At 43.7% G+C, this 17,349-nt stretch overlaps 1 protein-coding gene across 1 annotated transcript in view; it reads right to left on the bottom strand.

Annotated features, from left to right (window-relative positions):
- Nucleotides 1-17,349, bottom strand: part of LOC142492226 (vomeronasal type-2 receptor 26-like) — a 100,630-nt gene that overhangs the window by 70,731 nt on the left and 12,550 nt on the right. Inside the window, exon 2 of the mRNA XM_075594896.1 lies at nucleotides 15,878-16,105. Within this exon, the coding sequence (XP_075451011.1) occupies nucleotides 15,878-16,105 (228 nt within the window). The remainder of the gene's footprint in view (nucleotides 1-15,877; nucleotides 16,106-17,349) is intronic.

The following is a 17,349-nucleotide window of genomic DNA, read 5'->3' as shown; positions in this document are numbered from 1 at the left end:
TGTAACGGTTAAGCAGTGTGTCGCATGAGGCTGAAGGTGAGTCGGGGGTGGGGTGTTTGTGGGGGGGGGGGGTGTTTGGGGGGGGTGTTTGTGAGGGGGGGGGTGTTTGTGAGTGGGGGGTGTTTGGGGGGGTGTTTGTGGGGGGGGAGGGTTGTGGGGGGATGTGGGGGGTGGCGGGGTGGGGGGTGGGTTTGTGTGGCAACGGAGTGTTTTTGGAGTGTTGTGTTGGACGGTATATGAATAAATTTGGTGCCGACAGGAAGGCTTTATTTTTCCGGTGAAGCAGTGTGTCGCATGAGGCTGAAGGTGAGTTATGTTGTGTCCTGCGGTTTTCAGGTGCTTACACAATATATAGAGAGTCTGTACCTGATTCCTTTTGGTGGTAGCAGCTGCTGACGGTTTAGTGCGTTGAGAGGTGAGAGGGTTTAGTGCATTCAGAGATGAGAGCTGTGAAGCGTCGTCTCCCAGAGCAGTGAGAGTTAGGTGCGTTCCCAAAGCTCAGTGAGGGCTGGGAGAGTGAGGCAGTGGTGAGGTGTGCGGGGGCGGGCCAAGGGGGCCTTGAAACAGTGGTGTGAGTGTGTCAGGCCAATGAGAGGTGTGGGGGGTGGGCCAATGTGGTGGTGTCAGTGTGTGAGGGGGTGGTGTTAGTGTGTGAGGGGGCGGGCCAAGGGGGTGGTGTGAGTGTGTGACGCCAATGAGAGGTGTGGGGGGCGGGCCAAGGGGGTGGTGTAAGTGTGTGAGGCCAATGAGAGGTGTGTGGGGGCGGGCGGGGGCGGGTGGGGCAAGGGACCAATGAGATTGCCGCTAGGGACAGGGAACACACCAGGGAAAAATACATACATACATACATACATACATACATACATACATACATACAATGCTTTCAGAAATATATAGTAGATATATATGTAACGGGTATTCCCCCAGTCCCAATCGCAGATAGAGTGCATGTGAGGGGGGGAACCTATATGTTACCTGGTGTGGTGAGTATACCTGCAGGTTCACAGGAGGCCTGAGCCTCCGCTGAAGGGAACCTGGGGTGAATCCTCTGGAATGATCTTTCTTACAGTGCCTCCACCTGTGTAGGATTTTAGGAGTGTAGAATGTACCCCACACAGGACCCACATATAGTAACCACATACACAGAAGTATAAATATAACAGTTTACTAAATGCAGAATAAACATAACACATTACACCCGTATCAGCAACAATAACTGTGTCACTCTGTAATACTTCTCCCCCTGGGGGATAACTCCACACCATGTACCGAAGTCTCAAATGTCATTCACTCTCACTTAGGAGTGTAAACCTTGTACCCACCACCGTGTACCCCCACACTGTGTCCACAGTATAACCCTTGTCCCGTGGTTAGCGCTGCCACAATGTGTGAGTTCTCTGTAGTTGGTGCACTTAATTTACAATACCTGCTCTGTGCGGCTGCACCTGGGCATTCAACAAATCTTCGAAAAGGATCCAACGACCTCCTTGGCGATGCCGGTTCCACCAGCGCGGTGCTCAGTCAGGGATGTCCACTGTGGGATTATTCCGCTCTTGTTGCAGAGTAGGCCTGATCCCAAGCCTCAGAATGGGAAACGCAGCGTCCGCTGTGTCCCTAACTGTGCTACTGACACTAAAAGGGGCAGGGTCCCTAACCTAGGGCCTGTCCCTGCAGTGACACAATCTACTGAGGGGCTCAGGGGCTAACTCGGGCCTAGGGGGCTGCTGGCCTAATGCAGTGGGTCACTGACCCCTGCACCCTCACCTCCTTCCCCTAGACTCTCCTGGCGCTGACTGCCGTGTCTCCAACACGCAAAATGTATCAATCCCTGAGAGTAGGGAGATACTCCAGCACTATTGGCTCCCGGGCGTCATGTGGGGCACTCCTGAGGCTCAAGGGACTTGTTGTCCCTTCCAACAGCCTTCCCTAGTAGGCTAGCCCTTCGTGCGCTTGTCCTCGCGCATCCGCAACTGGAAAGGGCCGCCGGAGCTCCAACTGCACATGTGCGAACTCGCGCAAGATGGCGCCACCCTGCACAACCCCTGCCATTTCCCACCCTCTCCCGGGAGCCGCTGGACACCGCCGCTGCTCCAGCTGAGTGTGTCTTTACAGGAATTTTAAGTGATGATAGCCATGATACCCGGGTTTTACAGAAGGATAAGGCCTCGGCCAGGCTCCCTGCTGGCGTGCTTTTGGCGCGCTGAGGCGCAGGGAAAGCGGTTGCTTTCCCTGGCCTTGCGGTTGCTTACCGCAAGTGCTGTCAGCAGGCCGTCAGGGGGTGGGCCGGGGGCGGGCCGAGGGTGGGCACGTCACTGGCCGGGGGAAGGCCAGTGATGTCACAGAGCTGGTTCGCCCTCATTGGGCAAACCACTCACGTGACCGGCCTGTCGCCCGGCAAGTGGGGGAATTTTAAATTCCCCTAAGACCTGCGCTTCCGCACGCTTGCGGAAGCGCAGGTGAGCCCCTACTAAAGCCGCTCTAATTGCAGCTCTAGGGGCTCAGTGCTGAGCGGGAGCGCTCGTCAGCACGCTTCCGCGAGCAAGCGGTAAACATGGCCGAGGCCTAAAGAAGAATTGATCAAATAATACAGTAAGCATACATAATTTGGAATGTTGAAGATTTAATAGAACAGCATCAGTGATAATCAAGTTAAACATGCAGACTATGATTCTGAAGTAAATTGTTTGGTTCCCAGTAATATTAACAAGGTGGGTTCAAAGAGAACCCAAAAGAATCCAATATCTAGCACTCGCTGGGGAAAGTAGTAAAAGGAGTAATTACTCCAAGAGATATAAATATCTCTAACAAATGGTTTCTAACCAAAGGCTAACCATCAGCTGATATATATATACACATATGTCCACATACAGTAGGACTAAAAGTGACAAAATAATAGAGTTTTAATAAACATATGATAGCAATAAATGAACATATAAAGTGTGGAGTAAATAAAATCCTCTTGGAAGTGTGTGCCCTACTGTATATATAAATATACAACAGTTGGCATAAACCTAATCAGATGATAGGTAAACCCCTATGTAGAGGTAGATGTTAGAGCAAAGAGTGAATATACCAACTCTAATCAAAAGCAACTGGTGTAGCAGCATACAGATATGGGTGTATATGTACTAAAAGGGAAACCTCAGTATATACAAGGAAAGTGGTGTACAGTACTGTATATCTAGTATAGACAAGATGGATTTACCTTTGAGTCACAATAAAGATTCTTGCAATCGCGCTGTCCTCTTTAAAAGATATATATATATTTCAGACCGACTAAGGTGTCGGGTTGCGAGGGATATCCCAAGTATCCCCATCTTAGTGAATGTCTGGCAGATGGGCAAGATGGCGTCCCAGGCCACACATAGTGTCACCAGGTAAGAGGGGCCGGGTCTCATAAGGTAAGCGGCAAAGGTGCGAGGTTCGCACATGCCCATGGCAGAATTAGAAGCCTCCTCTGCCAGGGCTCTGAGGTATTGGCAACTCAGGACAGGTGAGAAATATTATTCCCACAGAGAGATTGGCTGCATGGGTTAGGTATAGGAGAATAGCACTGTGGATATTCTGAACACGATACATAAAGCTTGGCCCCCTGCAGACGCACTTACCAGAACTCCCTCCTGTCTCTGTACGTTCTACCTACCTACCAATTAGACTGTAAGCTCCTCGGGGCAGGGACTCCTCTACCGAAATGTTACTTTTATGTTTAAAGCACTTATTCCCATGATCTGTTATTTATATTATCTGTTATTTATTTGATTACCACATGTATTACTACTTTGTAGCGCTATGTATATTAATGGCGCTATATAAATAAAGACATACAATACAATACAATTTAACCCTATAAGAATCCCTCCAGCCCATCGAGAGTGAGACTCATCCTAAGATTAACACGGTAACTAAGATTGTGACAAGATTCTGGAGTTCGTAAGAACTAAGGTTCCAGGTACCAATACCAAAGAGGCAGAACAAACAAAGCAGCTCCAGCGGAGTAACAGCGGTTGCGACAGGCGCCACTGACCGAGGACTGTTTCCAGCTCTGTTTGCGAGCAACTCCTGCTTCTCGGAAATTGCTCCTCGGTCTGATTTCAAAGATTTTGTTTTGGGAACAAGATATTTCATTTTACCCCATTCCAGTAAGGGTATTTCAAGTGTAATTGTGTATCATAGTGTGTATGTCATTTTGTGGAAATAAATTACAAATAATTTTATCTCTTTGCTCAATCAATGATCCCGATAATTTGGTGTTAAAAGTGCTGGTCTCCCGTGACAATCATTCAGAAAGGGTAAATGGGCATGAAGGGATTAATGTATACCTGCAACCATACAAAGGTCCCAAGTATAAAGAGGGCTTCCTAGCATAAGGAAGTGTGCCCAGATACATGCCCAGGTACCCTGAACCTGAGATACGGGTTCAGGGTGTGCTCCATCTACGTGCTAAAGCTGAGAGTGATTTCTTGTGTGTAAAAAGTTTTAAAATGTATTTTCTAATGTGTGCCAAGAATGAGGCTAGTGAGTGTAAGCAGTATATCCCCTCACACCATCCCTGACAACAGAATAGGGACTTACACATTTATCACACAAGATACAGGAAACAGTATATTTTATTAAAGAGTTATGTTTAATAGTTATATGTACTGATAACCTGTGAATAAACTGTGGGATTTCCAAGTCATGGATTTTGAGGGACTAGTTGGCTACCAAGCTCGGTGCCTATTGGTCTGTGTGGAGTCCAGACTAGAAAGTCTCAGGGATGCCAAGGCGTTAGAACTGGAGGGGTTCAGCAGTTCTGCTTGAGTACCCGCATCCTAGGCTAACACAGGGCTATCCGGCCACCATTTGCCAGATCCCAGACTCTGTGGAGCCTGGACAGCAAATGGGCTCAGTGTGCAAAGAGGCAGTGGTGCCAGGTTGGCGCATGCCCCTTTGCAGAATTAAAAAAGGTGCCCTCCCAAATTTACAATACCGGCAAATCGGTGATTGCTGGCAGGAGAATTCCCATGCTCTGATAGGCTGCGGAGCGCAGATTCCAAGTGCCAAACCAACAGCAGCAAATTCAAAGATGCTCTGTAATGAATAGATGCGAGCCGGCTACAAAGATTTTGACTCAAGAATTCTGCTACTGTAAGTCCCACTTTTGAAGAACACAGCGGCCGCGTCTGGCAATGCATGCTGAAATCAGTTCCAGAATTTTCTCTGAGTACCTACCGATCATTGGAAAAGGCCCCTATAGAAGTCATTTTTGTGAATTTCGTTTAAAGGATAGATTTATTTATTAGCCCAGTTCCCAGTAAGTGTGTTAACCCTGTAAATTGTGTTACATTGTGTGTATGTCTTTTCCTGAAATAAATTACAATTTATTTTATCTCCTTGCTTTGCTCAATCAATAATCACGGTATAAAAAGATGTTGATAAACCTGGTCTCCTGTGACAATATTGTAATGTTTTTTGGGGGGCAGATGGGGTGAGTGAAGGGCCAAGTACCCATTTCACTGACCCCCTCAGCCACCAATAAAGCTGCTGTTGTTCCTTAACTCCTTCATTGCCTTAGCGGTTAGCCGCTAAGGTATTGGATTTGCCTGTAAATATATTTATAATGCATGGGATTCATGCCGGGGGCCTCCGGTGCTGATATTAATGGATATCCGCTCAGGAGACTCCCGGCATCAATCCAATAAAGGATAAAAGCATCTTTTTTTCTAAGTCCCCCTCGCCGCTTCAGTGAGGAAATCTCTATTCTAGAGCCGCGAATAGCCTCGATAAGCTAATCGGGCTATTACAATTACACAAGTTTGAAAACCTGCAGATAAGTGACTTGTCGCTGTTTGTTTGGTGTGTTTTTTTTCTCTGAAATTTTTTTTGCAGAAAAGGCCTTTTATCGTCGACTTATCGGGGCTAACTGAATAGCAGTTGGCCTTATTGGCGAAAAGGCCTCGATAAGTGGCTTATCAGTGATTAGTGCATAGTTCCCTATGCATTTATTTATTGCGCACTAAGACATGAGGCCAAAAATGGTATTCACTAAGAAGGAACACCACTTTTTTTAAATCGATTGAAAAAATTCACTTTCGTCCGACCTGTTTTTTGTATCTGTGCTATCGCGCTATAAATCCAATAGTGCGATAACTGCATGGCTCTTACAAGCGATCTTGCAATAAAAAAGATGATTTTGATAATAGTGTGTGGGAGTAGGGGGTCTCCTGACCTGAACTGCATTGTTTTCAGCCTCGGTGACCCCTTCTTCCCGAGATAAAGGCCCCGTTATGGGGTGCCGGTATCCCAGTGCTTTGAATCTCCGTGTCACGTAACCGTGGGATTTAAATCCTGTACTGGGATATCGGCAGCCCATAACAGAGCCTGTATCACATCGGTTCCCGATGCTGAAATCAACGCGTTAACCTCAGGAGACCCTGCTTCCGCACACTAGTAGAAAAAAACTCATAAAAATAAAAAAACAATTGTTACTATAGTGGCTATACGGTATTGTATTGTATGTCTTTATTTATATAGCGCCATTAATGTACATAGCGCTTCACAGTAGTAATACATATGGAAATCAAATAAATAACAGATAATATAAATAACAGATCATGGGAATAAGTGCTTTAGACATAAAAGTAACATTAAGGAAGAGGAGTCCCTGCCCCGAGGAGCTTACAGTCTAATTGGTAGGTAGGGAGAACGTACAGAGACAGTAGGTGGGAGTTCTGGTAAGTGCGTCTGTAGGGGGCCAAGCTTTATGTATCATGTGTTCAGAATATTCACAGTGCTATTCATATGCTTCTTTAAGCAAGTGTGTCTTAAGGTGGGTCTTAAAGGTGGATAGAGAGGGTGCTAGTCGGGTACTGAGGGGAAGGGCATTCCAGAGGTGTGGGGCAGTCAGTGAAAAAGGTTAAAGGCGGGAGAGGGCTATAGATACAAAAGGGGTAGAAAGGAGACATCCTTGAGCAGAACGCAAGAGTCGGGATGGTGCATAGCGAGAAATTAGGGCTGAGATGTAAGGAGGGGCAGAAGATTGTAAAGCTTTAAAAGTGAGGAGAAGAATGGAGTGTGAGATGCGGGATTTGATCGGAAGCCAGGAGAGGGATTTCATGAGGGGAGATGCTGAGACAGATCTAGGAAAGAGTAGAGTGATTCTGGCAGCAGCATTTAGGATAGATTGTAGGGGAGACAGGTGAGAAGCAGGAAGGCCGGACAGCAGGAGGTTACAGTAATCAAGACGGAGAGAATGAGGGCCTGAGTCAGAGTTTTAGCAGTTGAGCAACAGAGGAAAGGGCGTATCTTTGGTATATTGCAAAGGAAAAAGCGACACGTTTTAGAAATGTTTTGAATGTGAAGGGCGAATGTGAGAGAGGAGTCGAGTGTGACCCCTAGGCAGCGTTTTTGGGCTACAGGGTGAATGATCGTAGTTCCAACAGTAATGTGGAAGGAGGTAGTAGGGCCAGGTTTGGGAGGAAGTATGAGGTGCTCTGTTTTAGCCATGTTGAGTTTAAGGCTGTGGAGGGCCATCCAGGATGATATAGCAGAGAGACATTCAGAAACTTTGGTTTGTACAGCAGGTGTAAGGTCGGGTGTTGAAACGTACATTTGTGTATCGTCAGCATAGAGGTGATATTTTAACACAAAATATGTTATTAGGTCACCTAGAGAGAGTGTGTACAGAGAAAAGAGAAGAGGTCCCAGGACAGAGCCCTGGGGTACCCCCACAGAGACATCAATAGAGAAGGAGGAGGTGTTAGCAGAAGAGACACTGAAAGTACGATGGGAGAGGTAGGATGAGATCCAGGATAGAGCTTTGTTCCAAATTCCAAGAGTATGGAGAATATGAAGGAGAAGAGGGTGGTACACAGTGTCAAATGCTGCAGAGAGGTCGAGTAATAAGAGCAGAGTGTAATGACTTCTGTTTTTGGCAGCATGGAGGTCGTCAGTTATTTTAGTGAGGGCTGTTTCCGTGGAGTGAGCAGTGTGGAAGCCAGATTGTAGAGGGTCTAGGAGAGAATAGGTGTTGAGAAAATTGAGCAAGCGAGAGAACACAAGACGTTCAAGGAGTTCAGAGGCAAAAGGCAGGAGGGAGACAGGTCAATAGTTAGAAGACAGGTAGGGTCAAGCTTGCTGTTTTTGAGTAATGGTATGACTGTTGCATGTTTGAAGGAGGATGGAAAGGTTCCAGAGCAGAGGGAGGAGTTAAAAATTTGTGTGAGCATAGGGATTATAGTAGGAGCAAGAGGTTTTAGGAGATGGGAGGGAATGGGGTCAAGGGGCAAGTGGTAGAGGGAGAAGAGGCGATCAACATCCTCCTCTGAGACAGTGGAAAAAGAGTCAAGGAAGGCAGGAGGAGAGTTAGGAAGAGGTGTAGGATGGGAGGAAGAAACAGAGGGGATGTTCTGACGTATGGATTCCACCTTTCCTTAAAATAGTCAGCAAAGTCCTGAGCAGAGATGGAGGAAGGAGAGGCAGCTGAGGGTGGTTTGAGTAGAGTATCAAATACAGAAAACAGTCGGCGTGGGTTAGACTTGTGCATGTTGATTAGTGCAGAAAAGTAGGCTTGTTTAGCTTGCAAGAGGGCAGAGTTGAAACAGGATAGCATAAATTTGTAGTGAAGGATGTCTGTGAGAGTGTAAGACTTCCTCCAGAGGCGTTCAGAGGAACAAGTTTAGGAACACAGCATGCGTGTGTGGGAATTTAGCCAGGGTCTAGGGTTAGAAGGGCGAGTGCGGCAGAGAGAAAGCAGGGCATGTAGATCAAGAGACGAGGACAAGACAGAGTTGTAGTTCCTGACCAGGTTGTCGGGGTCTGTAGCAGAGCTGAGAGAGGAGAGGGAGGAGCGTAAAGTGGACTCAAAGTCAGGTAAGTGAATAGAGCACAGGTTTCTGCAGAACCGGGGGGTAGATGGAGGTGGAGAAGGGGAGAAGCGAGATAGAGAGAATGAGATGAGATGATGGTCAGAGAGAGGAAAAGGGGAAATGGAGAAATTGGAGAGAGAGAAGTTCTTAGTGAAAACCAGGTCTAAGTAGTGGCCATCCTTGTGGGTGCTGGCTGCAGTTCACTGTTGAAGGCCAAAAGAAGAGGTTAGAGAAAGAAAGCGGGAAGCCCAAGGGAGAGAGGGGTCATCAATGTTGCAATTGAAGTCCCCAACGAGAAGAACAGGGGAGTCTAAGGAGAGAAGGAAAGAGAGCCAGGATTCAAAGTGAGAGAGAAAGGCAGAAGGGGGATGAGTAGAGGTAGGTGGGCGATAGATGACCGCCACTTGAACAGGGAGAGGAGAGAAAATCTGGACAGTGTGAGCCTCAAAGGAGGGAAAAGCAAGAGAGGGAGGAATAGGAAGGGTTCGGTACCGGCAGAGAGAGGAGAGCAGGAGACCCACGCCTCCACCCCTGCCATCAGTGTGCGGAATGAGGGAGAAGGAATGGCCACCATAGGAGAGGGCAGCTTCCAGAGCAGAGTCAGACTGAGTGAGCCAGGTCTCAGTTATAGCAAATAGGAGCAGAGAGTGAGAGAAAAAAGTCATGTACAGAGAGGAACTTGTTAGAAAGGGAGCGAGCATTCCAAAGGGCACAGGAGAAAGGGAGAGAGGAGAGAGGGTGGCAGGGGATGGGTATGAGGTTGGAGGGGTTGACACCAGAAGGAGTAGAGGTTGCAATTGGCAGGCAAGGACGAGCGCATGTAGGAATAAGACAGGGACCAGGATTGGGAGAGATATCCCCAGAAGCAAGGAGGAGAAGCATGGATAGAAAGAGGATGTGTGAGGATGATTTGTAGGGGTGTTTTTTAGTGCAGGGGATACAGCTGTGTGGTGTCAGAGGACGCAGGTAAGAAAGGAGTTCATGTGAACTGAGAAGTGGGGAAGGAAGGAGAGATGGAGATATATGAATAGAGTTAGATACATACTGAGGCTGGTAAAAAGAAGTGCATAATTTGAGAAGAAGTGAAGTCACAGCAAATATAAATGGAAAAGGCAGCATCACAGCCGTAATGATGCAGTCTGGTATAGATGATATCCTCCTTTCCAGCGTAGTTCAAATGCAGGAATCAGGGCATGTTGGTGTGTCCACTTCTTCTTCACTTCTTTTGAACTTCCTTTTAAACTTGAGTTGGTCAGTAGTCATGCCACTTATAATGGGCCACTTCCTTTTAAACTTGAGTTGGGCAGTAATCATGCCACTTGTAATGGGCCACTTCCTTTTAAACTTGAGTTTTTCAGTAGTCATGCCACTAATAATGGGCTACTTCCTTTTAAACTTGAGTTGTTCAGTAGTCATGCCACTTATAATGGGCCACTTTGAATATGGGCTGCAGGCAGCATAGGGCTGTTCTATCTGGGGTTATATAGGCCTAAAAAGTCACCTGACAGTGTGGTTCTGTCTGCTTAATTAGCACATCTGAGGCACATTCAAACAGATGGTTTTCTACACAGGGTGTTCCCTGCCTAGGTGGCAACACTTAATTTGATTAGGGGTAGACAGAAAACAGCATTCAAATATGGTTTTTACCTAGCATTGGATCACTTGCATATATATATAATACACACAGCAAAGGCTTCAATGAGGATTTAGAGATGTTTTTTTACCTAGCATTGGATCACTTACATATATATAATACACATAGCAATGAAGCTGCTTTAATGTAATTTTTATTAATAATGCGCGGGAGCTGGAGATCTCCTGAGATGAACCGCATTTATTTGAGCCTTAGGGAACCCTACTTCCTGAGTTACAGGCCCTTATATAGGGTGCTGGTATCTCCTCCATTTTTTAAATCCCTCGGTCCGTGACGTGGACAATCTAAAAATGGCGGCGATACTGGCACACGTTGCCCTATACTAGGGCCAGTAACTCAGGAAGCAGGGGGTCTCTGTGGCATAAATCAAAGCAGATCAGCTCAGGAGACCCCCTGCTCCCACACATTATTATTACAAATTACATTAAAGCAGCTTCATTACTTAAGGCAATGAAGGGGTTAAGGCACTATAGTAGGTTTATTGGGGCAGAGGGGGTGAGTGAAGGGGGTACTTGGCCCATAACTAACCCCCTCTGCCGACAATAAACATTACAATATGTACTACCCAACAATATACAACTAATCCACCGCTGTACCCCCACATAAAGCATTTCTTTTCTGCACTGGATTGATCACAGGGGCTTGTGGGTGTCCTTATGTGGTCCCCATGGTGTCCGGGGGCCCCAAATGTGTCCGGGGGTCCTCGGGTGGACCCCACGGGTGTCTGGGATTCCCACAGGCTTGCGGTATCAATACTGTGCATAATAAAATAAAATTCAAATTGGTTCACTCCCCCCCCCCCGCCCCAATACATACAGTACAGTAATGGTCAAAATGACTATTATCCAGATATGGATAATAGTGCATTTGCCCATTTAAAATAAAACATAAATACACTGCATAAAGTAAATAAAACTTGCACTTACCCCTGCCAGTAGAAAGGCTGTTCTCATCCTAAAAAGCATATACGGAAAACCAGTGTATCTCCTCCACAGCTCGTGCTGTGGAGGAGATACATCGATGACATTCTCATTATCTGGAACGGAGATAATGATTCCTTTGACTCTTTTGTTAAGAACATCAATAATAACAAATTTTATCTGCTATTTACGAGTGAGATTAGTAGCGACCAAATTAGATTTCTGGAACTGATCATCCTGATTGAGAGAAACAGTATCCTCACCAAAACTTACTTTAAAACCACAAATGTCAATTCAAAATTTACATCCTACTAATGGCCATGAATGCAAATGCACTGACAATATTCCCTACAGTCAGTTCCTCCGCTTAAGGTTCAATTGTGCATATATTAGAATCTTTGAAGAACAATCGGAATTCTTAAAATAAAGATTCAGACAGAAGGGATACAAGGAACAATTAATACTGACCGTATATCAGAAAGCGTTGAATAAAAACAGGGAAACATTGTTTCACAAGAAAGATAAAAAGTAACAAAATGTGGGTAACCTAGTGAGAGGTGAAATTAATACCGTAACTATTAATCCTCTTTCAGCAATTGGCACTAGTGTTGATACAAAAAAACTGAAACAACAATTTCCCTATTTTATTAAACAATTCAATAGTTCACCTGCATTAATTAAAAAGGCACTATCCCGTCACTGGTGTATTTTACAAATGGATCCCATTCTCAATGAAGCTCTTTCCACCAAAACCCCTGTAGTTTTTAGAAAATAAAAGACAATCCAAACTATTTTTGCACCATGCCTCCTTAAAGGTACTTATAACATTCAGAAAAAGGATTTAAGAGATACTTTGTACATAATCGGCAATTATAAATGCAATAGATGCAAAATCTGTCTGAAACTAAAATCCGAAAAGATTATAAAATCCCATGTTACTGGTAGTGAGTATCACATTAAACACTACAGTGACTGTCTGTCTACATACATAGTATGTGTGCTGCAATGCAGCTGCGGACTACAGTACATAATCAGAACAAAGCGTAATCTTAAAATACAGATTATGGAACATCTGCAGAATATTCAGAACATCCACAAGTTGGAAGAGGCATCAAAACCACTGACACATCTATTGTCCCATTTTAGGGATGTCCATGGATGCAGCATAGAGGGGGTTAACTATATGGGCATTGAGAGAATTAAGGAGAACATTAGAGCAGGGGACAGTGATCTTCATATTGCCAGAAGGGAGCAGTACTGGATTTTTACATTGTAAAGTAAATTTCCAGGAGGGTTGAATGATTACATAGAACTTACCCCCTTTCTAAAATAGGGAGGTAATCTTCATTAACCCCCCTTTAATATTGGGCTCACACTCATATTGGCTTGGTCATTTGTTTTGAGTGTATGGGATATGTTTTCTACATATGTTCATGCACTTATCTATTATACTAATGGAACTGGCACCTATGGTTTATGCACGCAGTTACTTACACTTATGTGCGTGTGTGTCTATTTAGAGATTTTACATTCCTTCAGGATAGTTATTAACCCCTGTTTTAAATCCAATATTTTTTTGGTTATGTATATACATACTGTATATGCATATTTTTTTGGTTATGTATATACATATATGTATGCATATATACTGTATATATGTGTTTACATTTGTTCTTCTTTTCTGTTTTGTCTCTTCTCGGTTCCCCATCCCCCATTTTACATCTTCTCTTTTCTTCTCTCCCCCCCCCTCTTTTTTCCCCTTCCCATTTACCTTTTTTTGTTGTGATGTCATAGTTTGTTTGTTTGGTTGGTATTGGAACTATGTTTTATTTATTTATCATTGTATTAATTGATATTGTTTTATATGCTTCTTTGCAGCACTCACATCAGATAAATTTCATATGATCTGTATTACAATGACGGCACCATCACACTCTGCCATTGTAATTGTCCAATTGATCGATATAGAGATTATTATAATTTCTACTTGGGGTTTCTTATGAGATCTATAGACCCAATTGCTTGCAGGAAATTGGATTATATCTGACACACCTGTTTGGAATTTCTGCTTGGAGTTTCTTATGAGACCCAATTACATGCAAGAAATAGGATTATATCTAAACACACCTGTGTGAGATAGTATATTAAAGTTGATGTGGATGCTTTCCACTCTTGCCTGACGAAGTAGATTAGTCTGCGAAACATGTTGTAGTAAGTGCACTGTGGACACTGCATGCAAATCAACCCCTTGGCTAATTGCCACTTGGCTTGAGAGAGAGACTGTGAACTTGGGATACATGCACAAAACAGCACACGGTCGCGCGGTACTGCACATACCCGGAAGTAGCAGTGCAGAGCAAGACGGAGATACTACTCGATCCCAGTGCGCGGGATAGACTGTCTCGAGCTCGGTGTTTCTTCCCTTCTCGCCACAGGTGGGGCAGCATGGACTGTACCTCTTAAGAGCTCACTGGATAACAGATTCATTATATGTAAGTTGATAATTGTTATTTGTATTCACTTTTATTATAATATTATTCAACCTCGGTGCGCTCTGTGCTGTTTGTTTTCTATGACTTGTCTACCTGTGGAGTAATCCTCGGTGGGTCTTCAGTGGAGAAGGGGAATATCTCAATGCACAGAAGCAGCAAAAGGAAGGAGTTGTTTTACACCAGAGACTGTAGGATGCATGAGCGCGGATCAATAAACCCCTTTGCTGTCCTCATCCACATCACCATCTTTGTCCTCCGGGGGCATCGAGAATACAATAAAAAATACAATCTAATGGCCCCTAACCCCTTAATCACTTTAGTGTTTAGCTACCGCTATAGTAATTAAGAGGTTAACCCACCCTCCCCCGCTAACCACCCACCCTACCCTGGGACACCACCCCGCTACACATTGATTGGCACAGTGTTAAAGCAGGCCCATATAATATGGGCCTGCTATAACACTTTAGGATAAATGGGGAAGTCAAAAAATAACAGGCCCAAAATAAAACACATTACATAAAAAATATACACATTCCAAATGCCAATAAACCAATTGTTTGGCACAGTGATAAATCATGCCCATATAATATATGCATTTTATAACACTATCACAGTCAATGGTCAACCTAAAAAAAAAAGAACCCCAACAATATAAAATTCAATCAAAACAATCACCAAATAAACAACAATAACAAAGTAAACAAAAAAAATATCAGAAATCAATAAAGCAATAGCCAAATAAGCCCCAGAATTAAAAATCAAAACACCAAAAAAACCATAAATAAATGAAAGAAAACTCCAAATTAACACCATTATTAAAAAGCTAAAGACCAAAAATAAACCACAATTAAAAAGCAAATACCAGAAAGTGTGTGTAGGGAGGAAGCAGGTGTCAATTTATATACTTTCGGCTTCAAACTACATGTCACTTGTAAAAGTGGATTACATCAGGCCAAATCCATCAGTGCCTTATGCACATTTCTCCCAAACTCACAATGGCATAGTCCCCCTCCAGATTTCACACCACGGATCAGATTGGACATGAAATCCCTGGATAGTCCACCTAGCATTTTATATCACATTTGCCCATCTCTAAGGCTTAGTTTACCCTATTCTTATCACAGTGTCCTAATAAAGTTAAGGAAAGAGAGAGTCTCAGACTGTGCAAACCGTTGCTGAATGCATAGTAACATCATAGTGTATAAAATGAGGCAGTCAGAGAGAAACAAATCCATAATAACAAAACAATATACTGTCAATATTATTTTGTAGGTGTCCGACTTTGATAAAATCCCAGTCATAATTATAAGAACCATAAAAGAATTATGCAAGGGATAGCTGTGAATGAGTAATTAACTACTAAAAACTCATAGTACATTTGATCCTTATTCAGGTCATTCCAAAATGAAACATAATAAAAGAAAATACAATTCCTGGGAACTGGAGAAATGGATGAAAGTGTTCACCATCTTTATAATTGCCATGTTATTATTCACCTACTGTAGATGAAAAAGTTAATGGGATAAATACATTCTGGGATCAGTGTCTGGGTGTCATATCACAAATGTGTTTCCAGTAGTTATACAAAGAAACAGGATGGGAACAGGGATGTAATCAAAATAATACATTGTACTGTAAGTCTTCATACTGTTTCCTTTTTAATTGTATTAAACAAAATGTACTTTATTCAATTCTGCTGTACTGCACCAAAACCAAGTAAAGGGAAGGCAGTGTGCTGAATATTGCCCTCCTGGTTTCTTTGTGTAAGGGCAATGTCACTAGCGGCTTTGTTTACTTTAAGCCTAAAAGGCTGCTAACCGTGACCCACTGCTCTAAATTACAATAGGCATGTCTTCTGGCATCTATTTGAGTCTGTCCTCTGATGAAAAGCTTCCTTACCGAATATGAATATATATTCTCTTCATTTGGGCTACTAACCTTCCTAAATAAAGAATTGTTTCTTACCTGAGTAAATGAAGAATTCCATTGAATTGCACTGTCATTGATTAGGATTTGAGAACCTTGACTTCCAGTTGAATAAAAATGTCCAACTTGAATTTCTCTCACTGACTTGTTAGGCAGTATAATGTAGTTTAGAATTTCAAACTTTGCAAAAGAGTTTTCCTCATCATCAAAGTATACTTCCTCACCCCCTGGGGTTTTGAAATGAACTTTTTTCAAGTAATAGTTTACCTAAATAGAAAGAAACAACAAATATGTTGCAGGACAATGATTATGTCCTCATCTTTATAGTGTTTCCCACAGTGATTACATTTGATCATTGTTCAGTTGGATATTCTATAAATCTTTCATGTACAGCTGCGGCCCCTTTTATTCTCCAACATCTCCGAATTTTTTCGGGGATTTTTGCCGAATGCCACGCACTTCACCGCACTTCACCGCACTTCACCACGTTCATGCCGCATTCATACCGCATTGATGTTGCATTCATGCCGGCGTCACCCGCGGTTGATGTGTTTATTGATGTGTTTATTGATAATGGTTCGTATTTAATTGGTTGCAATTCTTCGCATATCCGCCAGGTGGCAGATTTTCATGAATTGTAAAGCGCATGCGCTTCAGTAATGTGTCGACTTGCAGGTGTTTAAAAAAATACCACAGTGGTCCATTGTAAATTGGCCTTGGTACTGAAGAAGTTACAATAATGTATCAATTTAGGCTTTCATATTAAAAAATACATGCACAGTGTCTGGTGTTTTATTGTCCTGAGAGTCCCGAAATGAGTGCACCACCGCAGTCCGTGTTCCAAAAACCTGACAGAACGTACGCTTATTTAATATGGCCGCGATTAATGCAACAGATGATAAGATGGCAACAGTTGGTCAACTTTATCAGTATTTTATCGAAAACTATGACTTTTACAAATTTTTACCAGATGCTCATGTGTAGAGGCGTGCAAAAAGGAAAAAGTTATGTATCGATCCGTGTTTTTTTCGTATTGATCCCGGTGTTATTGGAGGGTATTGGTGTGTATCACCAGATTTTTCCCGTATCTTTGATCATGGAGACTTCAAAAGGCGTAAGGTCATGTTAAAACCAACTAAGAAACGTCAGTCGCTGGCAGTGAAAACCTGTCAACCCTTGCTGTCTGTCCCCGCCCGGATACCTGCAGCCTGAGCCGGATTTTGCATACAGATTCCAGCAAGCTTGCATGTACCAAAGCGATTTCCAAGCTGTCAACTGCAGGTGTAGTAGTCCCGCTGTCACCTGTCAACTACATGTATAATCGAGAATACGGGACCGGCAGTGGCTCGGCGCCACCTGATTGGAAAAGTCTATGGTGAGTAATGTTACCGTATTTTATTCTGTTTTTTAAATATCAATATCAATGCACAGTCAAGCGATTCTCCTGTAAAGCAATATCATTGGCTGAGCAGCTTCTACAGTAGATACTGCACAATTGGTGGAAAACTAGG

The sequence above is a fragment of the Ascaphus truei genome, chromosome 4 (genome assembly GCF_040206685.1).
Source record: "Ascaphus truei isolate aAscTru1 chromosome 4, aAscTru1.hap1, whole genome shotgun sequence".
NCBI classification, from domain to species: Eukaryota; Metazoa; Chordata; class Amphibia; order Anura; family Ascaphidae; genus Ascaphus; species Ascaphus truei.
This window is presented reverse-complemented; position numbering and strand designations above follow the sequence as displayed.